Source organism: Taudactylus pleione, unplaced genomic scaffold (genome assembly GCF_031769625.1).
Source record: "Taudactylus pleione unplaced genomic scaffold, aTauple2 ptg000089l, whole genome shotgun sequence".
In the NCBI taxonomy this organism is placed as follows: domain Eukaryota; kingdom Metazoa; phylum Chordata; class Amphibia; order Anura; family Myobatrachidae; genus Taudactylus; species Taudactylus pleione.
This window is the reverse complement of record NW_028284491.1, coordinates 4,171,935-4,191,013: the sequence shown is the minus strand read 5'-3', so window position 1 is coordinate 4,191,013 and position 19,079 is coordinate 4,171,935. Positions and strand designations below refer to the sequence as shown.

Below are 19,079 nucleotides of genomic sequence, written 5' to 3'. Positions count from 1 at the left end.
CCCTGCGCCAATCAGCCAGCCCGCGCTGTTTCCAGGCAGGCTCTGCAGCCTGCCTGGAAGCCCGTCCGCACGCGATTCTGCTGCAGTGTGAGTGACAAGGGGGGAAGAAATGTGGGTTTTGTGGGGACCAGATATTTTTTTCTTCTTCGTGGGTACCAGCCATAGTTTATTTTTTCGTGGGAACCAGTCATGTCATTTTTTTTAGTGAGAACCAGCCATGTGTTATCCAGCCATATATTTGCCTATTAAGTGGGGAACAATGTGTTTTGTTTTTTGTTTCTGTGAGTGGTAGATAGTCTTATATGTGGGGAGCAATTCTGTGGGGCGCAATGTGGTATGGTTGTTTTTTTTGTGGGGAGCAATGTGGTTTTTTTTTTCTGTTAGGCCAGCCAATGGGATTGTTTTATTCTTGTGGGGGCCAATGTAGTGTGTTTTTTATTCTTGTGGGGGCCAATGTAGTGTGTTTTGTTCCTGTGGGAACTAATGTAGTGTGTTTTTTCATAGTCGGCGCACACCGCATCACCGGATAGTGTGCCTTGGCAATTTTAAAATCTTGTGTAGTGTGCAGCGAGTTAAAAAAGGTTGAAAATCACTGCTCTATACGCTATACGGTGATTAGTCACATATTGGGTCTTGATGCCACCAAGTACTTTTTGGATAAAGAAGATATGACAGAAATGCATAAGAATTTATTTTGGAAGGCATATTGCTCATATTGCATAACAGTTTTTTTCTGTTTGGATATACTTTTTATCTGCAACTCTCTGGGACCGCTATGGGCACCTGGCTGGCACCAAGCTATGGAGTTCTACTTTACGTGATGGTTCTACTTTATGTGATGGTTTTTGTAGGTGTCTTGTCAATTTGGAATGCCATGGTTGATGTCTTAGTCTATGTGGAGTGTGATGGGTAGCTGGAGCTACTTCATCAAGGGCTAGTTCTAGGGTCTGGTTCAGGTGTGATACAGCAGTCTCAGGAGAAGTGTACTTAGAAATTGGTAAGAGTGATTGTTGCAGAGAGGTGGCTCGTTGTTGACTATTAATAGCATTAATATCTCTGTGGGTTTGAGGAGGCTTGGTTGATTTGATTGACATTGAAGAGAGGGGGTCATTCAGACCCGCTCGCGAGCGGGTCGATGTTCCCCCACTGCGCATGCGCACGACAGAGGGTCTTGCACCAAAGGGGGCGTGCTGTCGATGTTGATTGACAGCACGCCCCCTTTGGTGGGCGTGCCGGGGGCGTGCCTGCCAGACGGAGGCGTTCCCATGGGAACGCCTACCGTCTGATAGAGCCAAAATCACTCAAGGGCTTGCGGCAGCGAGACCCTACCGCAGGGTCTCCGTCGCAAGCCCGATGGTCGCGATGGTCTTGACCATCATCATGGACGCTCGCATATGCTGTGGGTGGTCACCCACAGCTATGCGAGCGGCCAGGAGGCCACTCCATTTTCATGGAGGAGGGCCCTGATTCAGAGCGAGCGCTCTGGTCAGAGCGTTCGGCTCTGAATCAGGCCCAGAGTGTGCAGGTGATGAGGTTGTCTGATAGAGGGAAAGGGGAATTTGTGAAATCAGAAACTGAGCATAGTCTGGTGAATACTAGATCAAGGCAGTGGCCATCCTGATGAGTAGACATTTAGAGATTTTAACTTGGGAATAGATGAAGTGCTACTGACAACTTTGTCCTTGATATTATTTTCTTTACGATATACAAAAAAGGGATGTTTTCCAATGTGTTTATTAAAAATGGGGTCTTAGTAAGAATGCCAGAATGTTTCTTAAGTATACCCTCCACTTTCCTATACTGGCTGTGGTACTTGGTGATAAATGCCATTTTTTTGCTTTCCTGTTCTTTTTCACCTAATCCATTCCCCTCTAGAGCTGTTTTCCTATCTAGCAATTGTTCTTGCTGCATAGCTGTACTAATAAGGGTCTTGCAGTACCCTTTAGAGATCAGCTGCTTCTTTAAATTCTTTGCATGAAGTCATATACCCCCACATCCGTGCAATTCCTCCTGATTCTCTGAAACTGGCTGAGAGGAACACTCATCAGCCAGTTGTCATGATGGTTACTACTGCAATCAATGAAGGAATTGCAATCTGTGAGTTTACTAAAATTGTTAGTTTTAATAATGCCTTGATCTATATATACACAGACAAATTCAAGAAATTCACCTCTTGGGTACTGATGTAGAAAGTCAGCTGAATATTACATGAGTTGTTATTCAAATGTATACAAAATTCATCTAGAGATTTCCTATCTCCATGCCAGACAAACAGAATATCATCTATATAACGCATATAGGACACCAGGCTTGCACCAAATTGGTGGCCACTCCACATTGAGTGTTCCTCCCAATGTGCCATGAATAAATTGGCATAGCTTGGTGCCAGCCAGGTGCCCATAGCGGTCCCAGAGAGTTGCAGATAAAAAGTATAGCCAAACAGAAAAAAACTGTTATGCAATATGAGCAATATGCCTTCCAAAATAAATTCTTATGCATTTCTGTCATATCTTCTTTATCCAAAAAGTACTTGGTGGCATCAAGACCCAATATGTGACTAATCACCGTATAGCGCAGTGATTTTCAACCTTTTTTAACTCGCGGCACACTACACAAGATTTTAAAATTGTCAAGGCACACTATCCGGCGATGCGGTGTGCGCGGACTATGAAAAAACAGGAACAAAACACACTACATTGGCCCTCACAAGAATAAAAAACACACTACATTGGCCCCCACAAGAATAAAACAATCCCATTGGAACAGAAAAAAAAACCACATTGCTCCCCACAAAAAAAAACAACCATACCACATTGCGCCCCACAGAATTGCTCCCCACATATAAGACTATCTACCACTCTTATCGTAATGCACTAGATACTGCCAAACAAACATATTTCTAATCTGTCATCTCAGCCCAAGCCGCTAACCCCAAGGACTTTTTAATACATTTAAATTACTTCTTGCCCCTCCCTCACCCAACCCACCTGCTGCTATCAGTGCACAAGATCTTGCTTCCTATTTCAAGGACAAGATTGATCTTATCAGAAATGAAATGGAAAATCTTGCTTCCTATTTCAAGGACAGGATTGATAATATCAGAAATTAAATGGTGGGCTCTTCCTCGGCCAGTGACCTGCTCAATTCCCTGCCTGAACCCGCTGGCAAATTCTCTTCATTTGATCCCACTAATGAAGATGAAGTATCTACACTCTTGTCATCCTCCTACTCTACTACCTCTCCTCTTGATCCTATACCCTCACAAATCTGTAAAGCTATGTCTCCGGTTCTTATCCCACCCTTAACTAAACTCTGTAATCTCTCCTTCTGGTATCTTTCCATCACTGTTCAAGCATGCAGTGATCACTCCCATTTTGAAAAAACAAAATTCTAACCCTAACTCTCCCAAATTACCATCCTATCTCCCAGCTCCTTTGCCCCTCCAAGCTCCTGGAGAGACTTTCCTTCACTCGCCTCACACACTTTCTTAACACCCACAACTTATTGGACCCACTTCAGTCAGGCTTTTGTTCCCGACACTCCACAGAGACCGTACTGACTAAGGTAGTAAATGATCTAGTCACTGCCAAGGCTAAAGGACATTACTCGCTTCTAATTCTTCTAGATCTCTCTGCTGCCTTTGATACGTTTGACCACTCCCTTCTCATACAAACACTACAATCTCTAGGTCTTCATGACACAGCCCTTTCTTGGTTCTCATCCTACCTATCTAATCACTCTTTCAGTTTTCGTTTTTCTGATTCTACCTCCACTTTGCTACCTGTATCAGTTGGCGTGCTGCAAGGCTCAGTCTTAGGCCCTCTGCTTTTCTCAATCTAAACCACCTCTCTTGGCAAACTAATCAGCTCTTTTGGTTTCCAGTATCATCTGTACGTAGACGTTACTCAAATCTACCTATCTTCCCCAGATTTGTCACCATCTGTGCTGGTCCGTGTCACTGAATATCTCTCTGCCATTTTATCTTGGATGGCATCTCACCACCTCAAACTTAATATATCCAAAACAGAATTAATTATATTTCCACCAGCCAATAGTAGTTACCAACCTGCTATCTCTATCATTGTTGACAACTCGACAATCAACCCCACCCCACAAGCTCGCTGCCTAGGTGTCAACCTTGACTCTAAACTGTACTTTGTTCCCCACATTCAATATGTCTCAAAATCCTGTTACATACATCTAAAAAACATAGCTAAAATTCGACCATATCTTACACAAGACACTGCAAAAACTCTAATCCATGCACTCATTATCTCCTGCTTAGACTTTTGCAATAGTCTCCTTACTGGTCTTCCCAAAAACAGACTCTTGCCACTACAATCCATTATGAATGCAGCTGCGAGACTGATCTTTCTCGCCAAACGTTCATTGTCTGCTGATCCACTCTGTCAGTCCCTACACTGGCTACCGGTATTCTACCGTATTCAATATAAAATACGTACACTCACACATAAAGCTATTAACCAAACCACGCCAACATACATCTCTTCACTCATCTCAAAATATCTCCCAACTTGACCTCTCCGCTCAGTAAAAGATCTGTGTTTCTCATCACCACGCAATACTTGCTCCCATTCACAGTTACATTACTTTTTTCTGGCTGCACCCACCCTATGGAATGCCTTCCCACGCAAAATAAGACTTTCCACTAGTTTCCAAACATTCAAGCATTCCCTGAAAACTCACCTCTTCAGACAAGCTTATCAGATTCCAGAATCTCCCACATAGCTTCATAGCTTCCATATCCAATTACATCACCTCTCACAGTCCACACACAACCTCACACATAGTATTTTCGTTCACATCCTCTTGACCCTAGGCCAACTTTCCAGTGCGACTGGATCATACAGCTCACCAAGAACGTCTGCAATCTGGCTGGACTAATTTGCAATATGTAGCACCTATTCTTGTGTATCTATCAACACCTAATTCCCTATAGATTGTAAGCTTGCGAGCAGGGCCCTCTTAGCTTTATCTCTGTCTCTTACAACCCAGTCTTGTTCTATTATTTGAAATTGTAAAGCGCAACGGAATATGCTGCGCTGTATAAGAAACTGTTAATAAATACATAATAAACAAATCTAAGGGCTTTTTTAGGTCTGGTTCCTGCGTCATGTGTGGCCTATGTAAAAGTAAGGAAACTCAAAGGTGCCTACACACATGGCGATATTTTACCCGATCTGGCCGATTCGGACGCATCAGAACGTCAGATCGTGTAAAATATGTCCTAATCGAGAGTCCTCACTCACGATGCGCGTCCCCGCTGGTCGCACATCGCATCTTCAGATCTGCCGTGCTGTAGGGCAGATCTGACAATCTGGGATACGATGCACTGAACAGAAAGGATACACAATGTATCGTTTGTTCATACACCAAATCATGTGCCAAATAGTGAGCAGGACTGCCGGGGGAGTTTCAAGGGAAATCGTACACATCGCCATGTGTGTAGGGACCATAAGATCACGCATTATAAATCCACGCAAACCAATAAAACATATGAAATCGGCAACTTCATAACGTGTCATAGTAGATACTGTGTGTATCTGTTGGAATATAAGTGTGGATCTCAGTACATTGGTAGAACATCTCGCATGTTAAAGGAAAGATTAGGGGAACATGCCCGTATTATCAAAAAGGGCTTAGAATCGCACAATGTTTCTTTACATTTCAAGAAAAAACATTCTTGTGATTTTGCTGGTCTAGGGTCTTTTTTTTGTGGTATACAAACGATACATCCCAATTGGAGAACAGATGACCAAGATGTTAGATTAGCTAAGGCTGAAATGAGAAACATCTATACATTAAAAACTTTAGCCCCTAGGGGATTAAATGCAGAATTTGAACTAAAATGGTTTATTATATGATGTGTTCTTTCTGTAATTTAAAAAAATACATATTTCTTAATGGTTTTTATATATTTTTTTTAAGTTCTATGCATATGTCACCGTTATCACAACAACATATGTGGTGCACTACTAAAGAATGAAAGTCGGAATGAGTGTGATCCTTTTATCTACTATTAAGCCACAAAAGAATGAAAGTCAGATTGTGTTTGACCCTCCTGACTACCACTAGATGCTTGCGATTCAGAAATCCAGGCTGATGCTTTCCACCCGGTGACCACTTCCGCTTTACCATGCGGCTGTCAGTATATCACGGCTCGTGAAAAGCGCGTTGTTCCGGACCTCTGAATTAAGGGGAACGAAGTTTGAAGGAAAAGAATCTAGAATGGACAAACAGCGGGGACACATATCCGGTGTCCAGCATCATAATAAAGACAGAGGGATTCCTAATATATGAACTGGACTATTTGGATGATTCCGACAAATATTAGGGACACCTTATAGGGGAAGGGATGTTTTCCGGGTTTTATAGATATTTATGTGCTTTCTTTAAGAACTTTTAGGATCTTTTATCATATTTTATGGATTCATGTGTTACGATTATAATATGTTTGACCACCAAGTGCAATACTAATTGTTAGATTGGGGAATCTTTGTTGTTATGCTGTAAATTAAGGGTCTGTTTTGCTATAATATGGATTATTAGCGTACCAAAATGGGATCATTGATAGGGGTATAAATTGAGATTCCTGTGCTGGTCATACCACATCCCCTGAGGAAGGACAGATATCCAAAACACGTTGATGGTGGGAGACTGCACATATTGTTGATGGATTGATTTTCCTTGTGACCAGTTTTCATCTGAGCTTTTACTCCTTGCTGTACAAGGCTTGAGTAAGGAGGTTGGGCTTGCGGTCTATAAGGTTGACCATCTACCATCTAGTGACTGTTTTGTTTTGTTATTTTTATATATATCATCTTTATGGAATAAATGTCGTTTTATCAACAAGAATAGAAGGAGAGTCTATTTTGGTGGATTAATAAGGAAATCGCTGGGTATTCACATCCTTAAAGAAACCTTTATGTGAATGGTACAAGTGTGCTGAGGTGAGTCCTGTTTCATAAGACAAGTATATGAGGGACTGAATGGAATATAAGATTGGTGTTAACAGAACGTCTATTATACCTATTTGGTGAGTGGGATCCATGTTATAACATCTTACGTGCATGACAAGATAAAACCACCTAGCATGAGGAGAAAGTTCAAGGGCTCATCATTCCATAAAAGACCTCTTGAATATTTATGAGGCATTACGGTCTAAGGTTCCAGTAAAGGTTGCGCTTTGGGAACAACTCCAATTTGAGGAACATGACAGAGTTTGAGGTGTACATTTGGCTCCCAAATTCCCCACATTTCAATCCGATCGATGTGCTGGAAAAACAAGTCTGAGCCATGGAGGCCCCACCACAGAACTTACAGAACTTTAGGATCTGCTGCTGTCTTGGTGCCAGATATCACAGGACACCTTCAGAGGTCTTGTGAAGTCCATGCCTCGACGGTTCAGAGCTGTTTTGGCAGCACGTGGGGGACCTACACAATATTAGGCAGGTGGTTTTATTGTTATGACTGATGGGGTGTTTGAGCAGTGATCTTGGCTTACTTTTCTTATGTTTAATACATGGGAATTCCTTGCCCTCTACTTAAAAAAAAAAAAAAAAGATTTAGGCTAGAGTGTACTATACATAGTGACAAATCTTGTTGACACATTGGTAACTGTGGATTCTGGATGGATTGCTGCAAGAACCTGGAACCATTATACCTGTCCAGTTAAAATGCATTACTACTGATTTCTGTTCGTGTGTGTTTGTGAGCCATCCTCTTTCTCTTTTTACCGTAAGCCCAAGTAAAGTAGCATTAATTGTATCCAGCTTTCTCAGAACTGGTATCCTGATATTTCACTTTGCAGCTTAGTGAACTCGGTAGCTGCTGTTTGGATAAATCTATCATGTTTTTTCTAGTTCTCTGGCGTAATAGCTGTTAGCACCTGTGTAATAAAAGGAACATTTTCTTACCTTTTTGAAAGTGATACTTGGCTTATAAATGCAAGTTTACATAACTCTTACAGTCTGTGGCTCCCTAGATGATCTCTAATGCCAAGTACATTATATATACATGCTTTTTCACTCGTCTATTTACACCTGTTTATAACTAAATGTAGTCTTCCCCACAGTCAACACATGGATGAGCAAGAGGCCTTTGGAAAAACTGAACTCATCGGGATGCTATCAGAAACACAGGTTGTTATGGTGACACTAGAACCACTGGCTTCTGTGGCCGTCCCTGTTTACCTGCGTTGTACTAGTGTTGTAAATGCTGCTAAAAAGCATGAAAGTGCTGCATTTGGATATAAAGTCTAACTAGGCGATAATGTGTTCTCTTTGCATTGCTCAAATCAAAGAAAACAGCATGATCCGCTTACTCGCCTTTCCCCCCCGCTTCAATCCATCATGCTGCCTATGTCATTCTTCTGTCTAACAGTCTTGTGTTGGCCTCTCCACTGCAACCTGATTCACTGGCTCCCATTCCCCTCAGAATCCAGTTCAATCTCCTGTCACTTACAAGCATTTACTCACTCTGCCCACTCCTGGTTACCTCTTCTCATGCTCGACTTCAAGATTCTTTCTGTTGCTCCCCTCCCCTGGAACTCACTTCCTCGCCAAGTGAAACTATCACCCATTCTCACTAGCTTCCAACTTTTACTCAAAACTCACCTCCATCATCCTGTTACATGCCAGTGCTCCTGTCCTTGTCCCCTAGTCGCTTTCAGCAACTCTGGCTCTGTGTGCTCACCCTTCATTGGGTACTGACTCAGTGAGTGCTGAACCAACTTCCTCCTCCCTCTTTGACTCTACCCCATTTGCCTGCCAAGGAACAGTGAGTCCCCAGCCCTCGTCTCTAGTCTGTGTCCTATCTAGTTTGTCAGTTTATTTCCCAGTATTGTCCAAAGATATGTCATTTTACATATAAGTATCACTGAAGTGTCATGCTTTACTGTTACTGTGTACATACCCTGTACTGCACAGTAGAAACTTTGTGGCGCCTTCAAAAGAAAGCATAATAATGATCACGGAAAGGTTTAGCTATTTTATTTCGAATTTTTATTTTTTATTGAAAAAGTTTACTATATAAAAACTAAAGGAGTAGTAGTGTCTAAAGCTGGGGACACACTTTGACAACGGATCGGTCTGCCGTCAGAGTGGCCAATAAGTAAGCTATGTACACTGACCAATCAGCCGCTCGATGTGTCTGGGATGTCACCTCACCTGGGCAGCATTTAAATTTGCCCACTAAATTCAGATGTCAGGTGTCGACGGTCCCTGCGGAAAATGTATGGGCGGTCAGACATATCGGCATCGGCTGTGCTGCAGGGAGGACCGGTCATCTGAGATGTCTGTGAATGGCAAAATTTACTAAGCGGCGGTTTCTATTCTATTCTAAACCTCGGCGGTTTGGTGGCGGGTTTCTATTCTATTCTAAACCGCAGGGGTTTGGTGACGGTTTTGCAGCGGTTTCTAAATGACAGCCCTGTTCTATTCTATTCTAAAATGTGTTTTGACTGTTGTTTGACGGCAGTTTTGCTATCTGCAGATTTACTAAGTCCAAAACCGCTGCAAAACTGCCGTCAAAACACATTTTAGAATACACTAGAACAGGGCTGTCATTTAGAAACCACTGCAAAACAGCCACCAAACCCCCGGGGTGTAGAATAGAATAGAAACCCCCACCAAACCGCCGGGGTTTAGAATAGAATAGAAACGGCCGTCAACCCGCCGTTTAGTAAATTTTGCCCATAGGGTGTACACACCCACTATACACTAAAAATATATTGCTCACCGATAGAACGAGCAATATATTTCCAAGCAAGTACCCAGCCTAAGGTATTTAGAGATAAAAATGAACAGACCTAGATGGACTGCGTGGGGTTTATCTGCTGTCGCTTAATATGTTTCTATATTTATGTTTCCATATTTACACATGCTGTGGTGATGTGTGGCACTAAATAAAAAATAACATACATATGTGTTCTCATACACTATTGCTGCAGCCGCGCCAAACAGCCTTTCTCGGCACGCGGTGTAATTCTGTTTGTGCCAAGCGTCTCTTTCGCCCGATAATGCGTCTGTCTCAATGTAACGTGACTAAACTGCTTCACGAGACTGCACTGATTAATTTGTATATCTCTGTTCCGTTGTGCTTTGTGTCACATATGAAAACAATCACTGTAGTCTTGTGAAGCGTTTTGTCAAATATGATTGTGACCAAAGCTGGGTACACACAATGTAATGATACATCACGCGCGCCGTACACAGTGCACGATCCCGTGTACGTCCTTGCATGCTGCATGTAACAGCACCGCATTGTACCCAGCTTTAGACTTGTGTTCGGACAAAAACGTCAGGCGTTTTGCACTGCTTGGCGTATTGAGACTAGCTATTCTTTTCTAGAATGTGCTAGATAAAAGTTAAGTAGCATCTGATTGGTTGCTATGGGCAACATCTCCACTTCTAAAAACTCTCACTTTAGTAAATATACCCCTAGGTGTATGAGGACACATCTGTACCTATACTTGTCTCTGAAGGCACATCCATCTCCATTGTGTAGAATGATAATGTCATTATTGATGTCTTGGAAACATTTAGCATCAGGATTTGATCCTGGTCCATCATTAGGTCTGTCAGTTTTAATAGAACGACCTCTTAACTTGTGAAGCAAATCTGCCGAAATAAAAAAATTTCCATCATCACCAGAAGCAACAAATGTTGTCTAAGCCCTTACCTGCCTGTGTATTGCACAGAACTGGTGCAGCTGCTCCAGAGATCGCAGTAGTAGTAGAGGATCTCTGCTCCTACACTGCTAAGAAGTGCAGGACAGCAGCATCCCTTTCTGGCTGCTAGCTGATAATGCCGAGTTCCTGTTGCCATGGCAGCCGTCCTATGCCCCGTTTTGAGTTCGATGCAGGAAGACGGGAAAAGCTGCGACTTTTATTTTGGAATCTGTACTAAATATAAAATGTGGCATTACAAGGGGGCATTTGGATGCTTGATTTCGCTTAAATCCTAACCTTCTGCTGGCTGACGTTGGATAATCCAGAAACAGATGCTGCCGCAGCTATTTGTTGATTTAGTTTCCATGGAAACCTGATACATTCGCCTACAGTAGGAAGCTCCCTGCACATTGGCTGATTTGATAGGAAGCGAGTCCTGAGGTAGGTATTGATGACTGCACTGATAATTGGTCATACCTTTTAACATTCAGCTTCCTCATGCATTTATCCATGGACTGCCAGATAAGGGTCCACAAAAATCTGATGCTATCTGAAATCTGGAGGTAGGTTAGGTTGCCTTGCTCAGCAGAAAAGAGCCTGATGACCTAGACGTCAATGCTGCTTATCTCACTGTATAGTGAATGGAACAGATTGGACTCTAGAGCCTCCCTGCAGCCTTTGTCAGCGTGCTAACGCCTCTTGCATGAGCAACATCAAAGGATGCGAGCAACAGTAAGTGGAAGTGTTAAGGGGTTTTTGTTTTGCAGATGTTTTGTTAGATCGTACATCTTGCCAGATTACATGGCTGATGATGGGTTTTGCTAGCTAATGTGCAGCACAAAGGGATAAGAAGGGGGGAGGCTTTGTGGATGTTCCCAAGACACAGTCTGGTTTAAAGCATGTTTTCAGTTTTCTAGAGACTCTTGGGTGGGATTAATTTAGCCATTGTGTCTCAGTGCATCCCCGTAGCGCTTTCAGTGGGGTCTGTCAAATGGCAAAGTGATGTGTCTTATTGAATCACTAAAATTCCAGCTTTGTCTGTCTCCGTAACCAGCTAGAGAGGTCTGCAACACATGAGCAGGCTGTTCTGGCCGAGGAAGGGTTAAAGCAGCGTCTGGGGGCTAAAAAGCATGGGCAAAGGAGAATTAATAACTGTGGCACATTATAGTGTTCAGTTGTAGTTTAAAGAAGTCGGATGTGCTCTATAAGGCATTGCAATTTACTTGTTTCTGGAGTTTTTGTAAAACTTTTAAGATGTATGCAATTACTTTTTCATTTGAATACGTTTAATTATGATAAACTAGAACTTAAAGCGAACTCACTACCTACTCAAACGGAGGCAAACGCATTTGGGCCTCTAACAATCCACTTATCAGTTCACTAAGAGCTTGTGACATCACTTTCTGCCTTCATTCCTCAGTGATGTCACTTATCCCTGATTGGCTGCCTCCTGTACATGGACATGTACACTTTAATCTTCTAACAACTTCTGGTCATAGTAAACACAAACTGGAGCATTTAATTAGAATTGTGACAATTATGTTTCTAATATACAATGGAGAGAATGTAGATTACAGTGAGGGTCTTTGCACCACCTGTTGTAGACATCAATTCAACTAGGGGTTTGAGGGCTGGTTACTTTTCCCACACCAACCTCTTTGTTGTTGTAAAATATAAGCAGTGTCTGTTACAATTTCCTCCCATCATTGTGTCGCACAGAAAGGCAAAGGTGGACGTCCCTTCCATTGTCATAGGACCATAGTGACGGACATGCTGAAGGGGGGAGGGGTTTTCCCATGCTGTGTTTTGGGGGGTGGGGGTGTCTGCATTGAAATCGAAAATCCCAGTTTACACCGTGATGCCAAGACTGGGTGTAATGCAATGTTTTGTCACTTATTTGTTTTAGCTCTTTTGTTGATGTGTGGGGGCAGAGGGGATCATAGACAAAAGCGCCTGATGTACTGTTCATGTTTATTCATGTAGTTCACCACATAAGGAAATGTTTAGTGACGCGAGGCATTTTATTTATCATTTACCAAGTATTTCTTACTTTCTGGAAAAATTATATAGCAAAGAGTATAAAAGTATATTGTATTAACTAAGGATAATACAGAACATACTGTGTTATACACTTTTTGAATCTGTATTTATTTATTAAGATGAGTCCATGGAAGAGGGTAAGGTAAAAAGCAGGGTGTCACACCTTGGTAAAACTCCAGCATGTTCTGATGATCTATATAACTGAGGCTGTCCGTCACCCAGGTCCTTACCTTGCTAACTATAAAGCCTGCCCATCCACAAATGTCTATTTCTTTCACTCATTTTAGCAAGATGTTTCATTCATTATTTTAAGTCCTAATGTACGTGCTTGGTAGATGCTATTAATAACGGCCATTGAATTCACAGACCACAGCATTGTGTTGTGTGCAAGTCAAGGTTAAGCGATGAGTCACTATTCTTAATGCACATCTGTGCTGCAGTTTTTTTTTTTCAGAGGACAGATCGTCTCATCACCATTCATTTGTTATATTAAAATGACTTCGTTCTATTAATGGTGGCAATTCTCAGGGAAAAAAATAAGTTTACAAATGTTTTGTTTTAGTTTAAGAATGCGTGGGCATTGTACAGCTTACACCTAGCCTCAATACGCCATGTGGCGCAAGTGAGCTTTCCGGTCCTGTGCAAACCAAGCATTTGTTTGGGCGTATTTTTCACCCGAAAATGCGTCTTAGTCGCAAACGAATGTGACAAACCGCTTCGCGGGACTGCACAATACGATATGTTATACTTGTATATAGGAGCGCAACTGAATCTGCACACGGAGTACAATGAACCTTGGTGTGGAATAAAGCCGCATGGGACTTGGTGCACCGAGAAGGGCTGCTTGGCGCCACTGCAGCCATAGTATATGAGGACGCATCTCTATGTGTAGAAATAAAATAGTCCATTTACATGCGTGATGGGGCCTCCCATATATGATTATCTTTAGACTAATGACCAGAAATATAAAAGGGGGAGATGTACTAAGCTCTGAAAAGTGATAAACCACCGGCCACTCAGCTCCCAACTGTCATGTTACAGGCTGTGTTTGAAAAATGACAGTTGGGAGCTGAGTGACTGGAGGTTAATTAACGATAACGACGTCGTTATCGTTTAAAAATCGTTTATAAATCGTGCAGTGTTTGGTCGTTAACGATCAACGATGCGCTCTCCCGCTGGTCGTTTGATCATCTCGTCAGTCGACTGAACATGCAGGTCAATTTCACTTGATCTATTAAAGATAGTTTGCAAATCGTTCAGACTGAATGATAAAATTTCAAGAGAAATAATCAAGGGAAAATCGTTTAGATATTGGACAGGGAGTAGATCGTCTAGTGGATGTACCCCATTACTCTCCACTTTATCACTTTTCAGAGCTTAGTACATCTGGCCCTGTATATGAACCAAGAATGAGGAATGAGCAAAATGAACTGAAGGTAATGGGGAAAAATAGGATTAAACACCGTATTTTTAAAAACAGTAAGAGCACACGAAACTAACAAGTGGGCATGCTTTTAGTGATACAATAAAGCTCCGTTTGCAATGCGCTTTCACCAATACAAGCTATTGTACTGACGGTACACATTAATGCATGATGAAAAGAGAAATATTGTGCGCGTGTTGTCAAATTTTCAGCCTTATTTTAAGTGCTTTGTCCATGTTTAAAAGTGTATTTACAGCTGATAGGGGTGACCGAGTCCAGACAAGACGATTTCAGAATATGTTATCTACATTCTAGATAAATAGGCCTATTTCTTTATTAGAAAAAAAAAATCCTTTTTTGACATATGGGATCTAGTGGAAAAGGAGAGTTTTGTTGCGTTTTGACTAGGATCAGAATGGGTTTAGGGCAAGCTATAGCCAATCAGAAAATTAGAATGTTGTACAGACACAGAGGGTAGAATTCAATTACAGGCAAGTGCTGCCAGAACTGTTTTTGCGGTTTCGGGGGACGTGTCACAGGCTGATTTCTGGCCGCGGCCTATGGGGGTACAAGCTGCCATAATGTCCCTATATATAGGAACAGTACAACTATAGTTTATTCGGCCCCAGAGTATTTTGTCTCAGCTGACTCCTGCAATTAGGAAGGCTTTGGGAGTGCCTAATGCTGCATACACACGTAAAGATTTTCTGTCCAACTAGTTGATTGGTTGAAATGAAAATCTGGTAACGTATGGAAGTGATGATCAGCAATTTGCTCCTAAATGCCAGAAAACAGATGAAAATGGTCATCAGACAGGTTTGTTAAATGTTTGATCTAAACAATTTGTTCAAACAACAGTTTTTGTCCGTTTTCCGGTGTTTGGGAGCAAATTGCTGATTGTCATTTGCTTTCATACCTTACCAGATTTTCATTCCAACCAATCAACTAGTTGGATGGTTGGACAGAAAATCTTTACGTGTGTATGCAGCTTAAGCTAACGTGCAGCCCAGCTGAGCATGGAAGCCTGCTGTCAATTTGGTGGAAGAAGATTTTGGCACTAAACACATCTCTATGAAACCGTGTTCATACACCCAGCTTGTTCTAGTTTAGACAATTTCTTAACCCAATAGTTTAAAAAGGTGATGCCTGCACAGGGTTATTGTGGTATATTGTATGTGGGTCCTTTGGCTTAGAAATGAATGAATTTCTCTCAGGATTTTGCGGGGATACAGTCCTCATCTACAATGCAATGTCATAAATAAAAAAAACTTGCAACATACATCTCTAAAAACCTCAACCAGCCCCAATACTGGATAGCCTTGGGCTTGTATCTAGTATAACAGGGACACCGTAGCAGTGTCCACCTGCCATAGTAAATACCAGCCCGAAGCTGGTGCCTCTTCCTGAAAGTACAAGCCCCCATACTTAGCTGGACCTCCCTTTGTTGGAGGTGCTGGGGTACTTAACAAGATTGGAACTCCTTCAGTGGAAACTTTAACACTACCAAAATAACCCTTCTTATTGTCACTAGTATATTAGAGTCCATATGACTGAAAAAAACAACTCGCATAGGTCCTCATTCATCACATTATTTAATAATATTAAATAAAACTCATGTATTCTTTTTTTCCTGATCCATCACTAGTCCTGTGAAAATCCCTCTAAATACGAAACAATAAATTCAGTCAGTGTTGAAAATCATGACAGCTGCAAAGCATTCTAGGAGCTCTGAGATTTATTTCAAAAGCAACCTATTGCTATTTAAAGATTTTATATACCTATTTATAAAAAGGATGTTAAGGACAAGCAATTGTAGCGGAGAGCTATTTGTATGAATAACGTGTCTCCTCACCATGACGATACTGTTCTCCTGTAGTGTGGGTCAAACAGTGCAACATTGAAACCAGATGGATCCATGTCTTTATTTCATGTAATCACACACAATAGATGACATTTAAAGTACACTTGTCACTATTAATTCATCTCAAGATGTCAATTTACCATTAATTGAAGAAATAATTACATGTATTTATTTATTTATTTTTTGCCCTAACATTGTATAGAATTGTAAGAGGAGGCAGATTCAACTGTCAATCTAGTAGTTTCCAAAAATAGAAAAATAAAAAATTATTTTACAGTGCTACATTAACATTACAGACAGAAATTTTTAATTTTAGATTTTTATTTGTTTGAAACTGTGTCATTTTATGGTAATGCTTGGTGTCGAGAAGGCAGAAAAAGGGTTATCGGGATATATTAGAAGAATTGCATGCATGTATACTTTGCTTTTTAAGGACCTAAGGTAATTGTGCACTCGGTTCTTGGAAATCTTGAACCCTGCATCTAAGTGTTGTTGTTTCTGTGTGAAGCTCTTAAAAGAGGAGCTTGGATCTAGATTAACCGGCAGATAAACGGGTCTTCCCTGGAACAGAAAGTGTAAAGTTCACTCTACATTATTTAAGTCACCTTGCAGAATTTTCTGGTGTGGGCAAAGCACTCCTGAGGAAATGTATGGCAGCTACAATAAAACTCTGCGGTACCGTTGAGAACTCTTATAGGAACAATCGGACACCACCATAATTAATGCAGCTTGCCGGTTTTATATGGCCAATCAGTGACGACATACGTTTTTTAAACTATGATTGGTTGTTGGAGTTAACTGGAGAACAGACATCCAGCACAGCCAATCACTGCACTAGTTGCTTCTCATCAGTGCATCTGAGTTGCAATCTAAATCCTTATAAGGTGGTCAGATGGGGTCTGTGTTGTGTTATAGGTCTAATGGCTTCTGTACTGTGAACTCTTAAAATCAAGTATGTAGTGCATAGTGGTCCAAATGGAGTCTACTCTGTACTGATGAAAGTGGGATCTGTGCTCTATTGGTGTCTGCATTATGAGACCCTTGTTAGTGGTTTGGTTATGTTATATGGGTGATTCTGTACATTCATATTAGAGATGAGCGGGTCCAGTTTTACTCAGATATGTTTGGATCTCAAAAACTGCATTTTATTGGCGATTGGCTATCACGTGTTTTGGATAGCCAATAAAATAAATCCGACTTGCGATAATTTTAGCGAAAAGAACAGAGTAAAACCGAACCCGCTCATCTCTAATTCACATACATTCAAGTACGTAAACGGTTTTTATACAACAATTTTTTTTTTTCCTGGTGTCTAAGGGCTGGATGTATAAGCATCTTATTCTCAATGCTGTAAATTCCGCTACTTATCTAGTACATACTGTCAAAGAACACGAGCACCGCGGGGGGTGCAGGGAGGGATCCGATTGGATCACTCTCGGGGAATTGCGGATAGAAGCCCATTGACGTCTATTAAATAACGCCCAATTCCGGGTCCAAGCTCCAGAATGTAGTGCATTCTGGAGCGTGGTACATATGGAAATTTATTTTATTTATTTATTAACAGTTTCTTATATAGCGCAGCATATTCCATTGCGCTTTACAATTGTAAGCATTAATAGAACAAAACTGGGTAATAACATACAGATATATAGGTAGGAAGGCCCTGCTCACAAGCTTACAATCTATAGGGAAATAGGCATTGATACACAAGGATAGGTGCTATATATTGCATTTTGGTCCAGCCAGAATGCACAGTTTCTTGGCTGGCTGCATGATCCAGTCACACAGGATCATGCAGCCAAATGTCATGAGGAATGTCGACCAAATGTCATGAGGATGTGAGAGAAAGACGATGTGTGAAATTGTGTGTGGACTGTAAAAGGGGATGTAATTAGATATTGAAACTATGAAGGTTATGTGGGAGGTTCTGGAATCTGATAAGCTTGCCTGAAGAGGTGAGTTTTTAGGGAACGCTTGAAGGATTGGAGACTAGAGGAAAGTCTTATTGTGCGAGGTAGGTTATTACATAGAGTGGGTGCAGCGCGAAGAAAGTCCTGTAACCGTGAATGGGAGCAAGTAATGCATGGGGATGAGAGACGCAGATCTTGTGCTGAGCGGAAAGGTCGGGTTGGGAGATATTTTGAGATGAGTGAAGAGATGTATGTTGGTGTGGTTTGGTTATTAGCCTTATGTGTAAGTGAAAGTATTTTGTATTGAATACGGTAGAAAACCGGCAACCAATGGAGGGACTGACAGAGCGGGGCAGCAGAAGAAGAACGTTTCGCAAGGAAGATAAGCCTTGCAGCTGCATTCATAATGGATTGTAATGGTGGTAGCCTGTTTTTGGGAAGACCAGTAAGGAGACTATTGCAATAGTCAATGCGGGAAATAATGAGTGCATGGATTGGAGTTTTTGCAGTGTCTTGTGTGAGATATGGTCGAATTTTGGATATGTTTTTTAACTGTATATAACATGATTTTGAGACAGATTGAATATGGGGAACAAAGGACAGTTCACAGTCAAGGATGACACCAAGGCAGCGAGCTTGTGGGGCGGGGTGGATGGTCGAGGTATCAACAGTGATAGAGAGATCAGGTTGGTAACTGTTATTGGCCAGTGGAAATATAATTAATTATGTTTTAGAAATGCACCCAAAACTCTGAAAACGGTGTTTTCAGGCCGCATTTCATCATTTAGTACATCCCTCCCCAAGTATTAAATACTTAGTTTATAGAAAACATACACCAGATTAAAATTCACTACAGTAAACTTTTTCCTTCTGAAATTTAAAAAAAAACTCTGCGTGCTGCACTGGCCTCGGCTGGAAGCAGACAAATCCCCCTTTTCATTTAGGGTCCTGCTACGCAAGGGGGAAATGTTGGAAAGTGCGGCTTAAAGTATTCCTTTTTTTTTTTGTTACTAACGGAGTTGACAGTCACATCTTTATATCTAATAGACTTTTCGCCGTCATCGGAGGTTTTCAGGTCGAAAACTTGTCATGCTCGTCCCCACATTTTCCCGTATTCAATTTCAAATCGGCGAAAACAGTACCCGGCCAAAAGTA

At 41.5% G+C, this 19,079-nt stretch overlaps 1 protein-coding gene across 2 annotated transcripts in view; it reads left to right on the top strand.

Annotated features, from left to right (window-relative positions):
- Window positions 1-19,079, top strand: part of FNDC3A (fibronectin type III domain containing 3A) — a 262,911-nt gene that overhangs the window by 89,689 nt on the left and 154,143 nt on the right. Inside the window, exon 1 of one of the 2 annotated variants that reach the window (XM_088469124.1) lies at window positions 11,384-11,422. The exons of the other annotated variant lie outside the window; for it this stretch is intronic. Coding sequence (XP_088325250.1) covers window positions 11,411-11,422 — 12 coding nt within the window. The 5' untranslated portion in view covers window positions 11,384-11,410. Of the gene's footprint in view, window positions 1-11,383; window positions 11,423-19,079 lie in introns of those variants that run through there. 2 annotated transcript variants of the gene reach the window in all.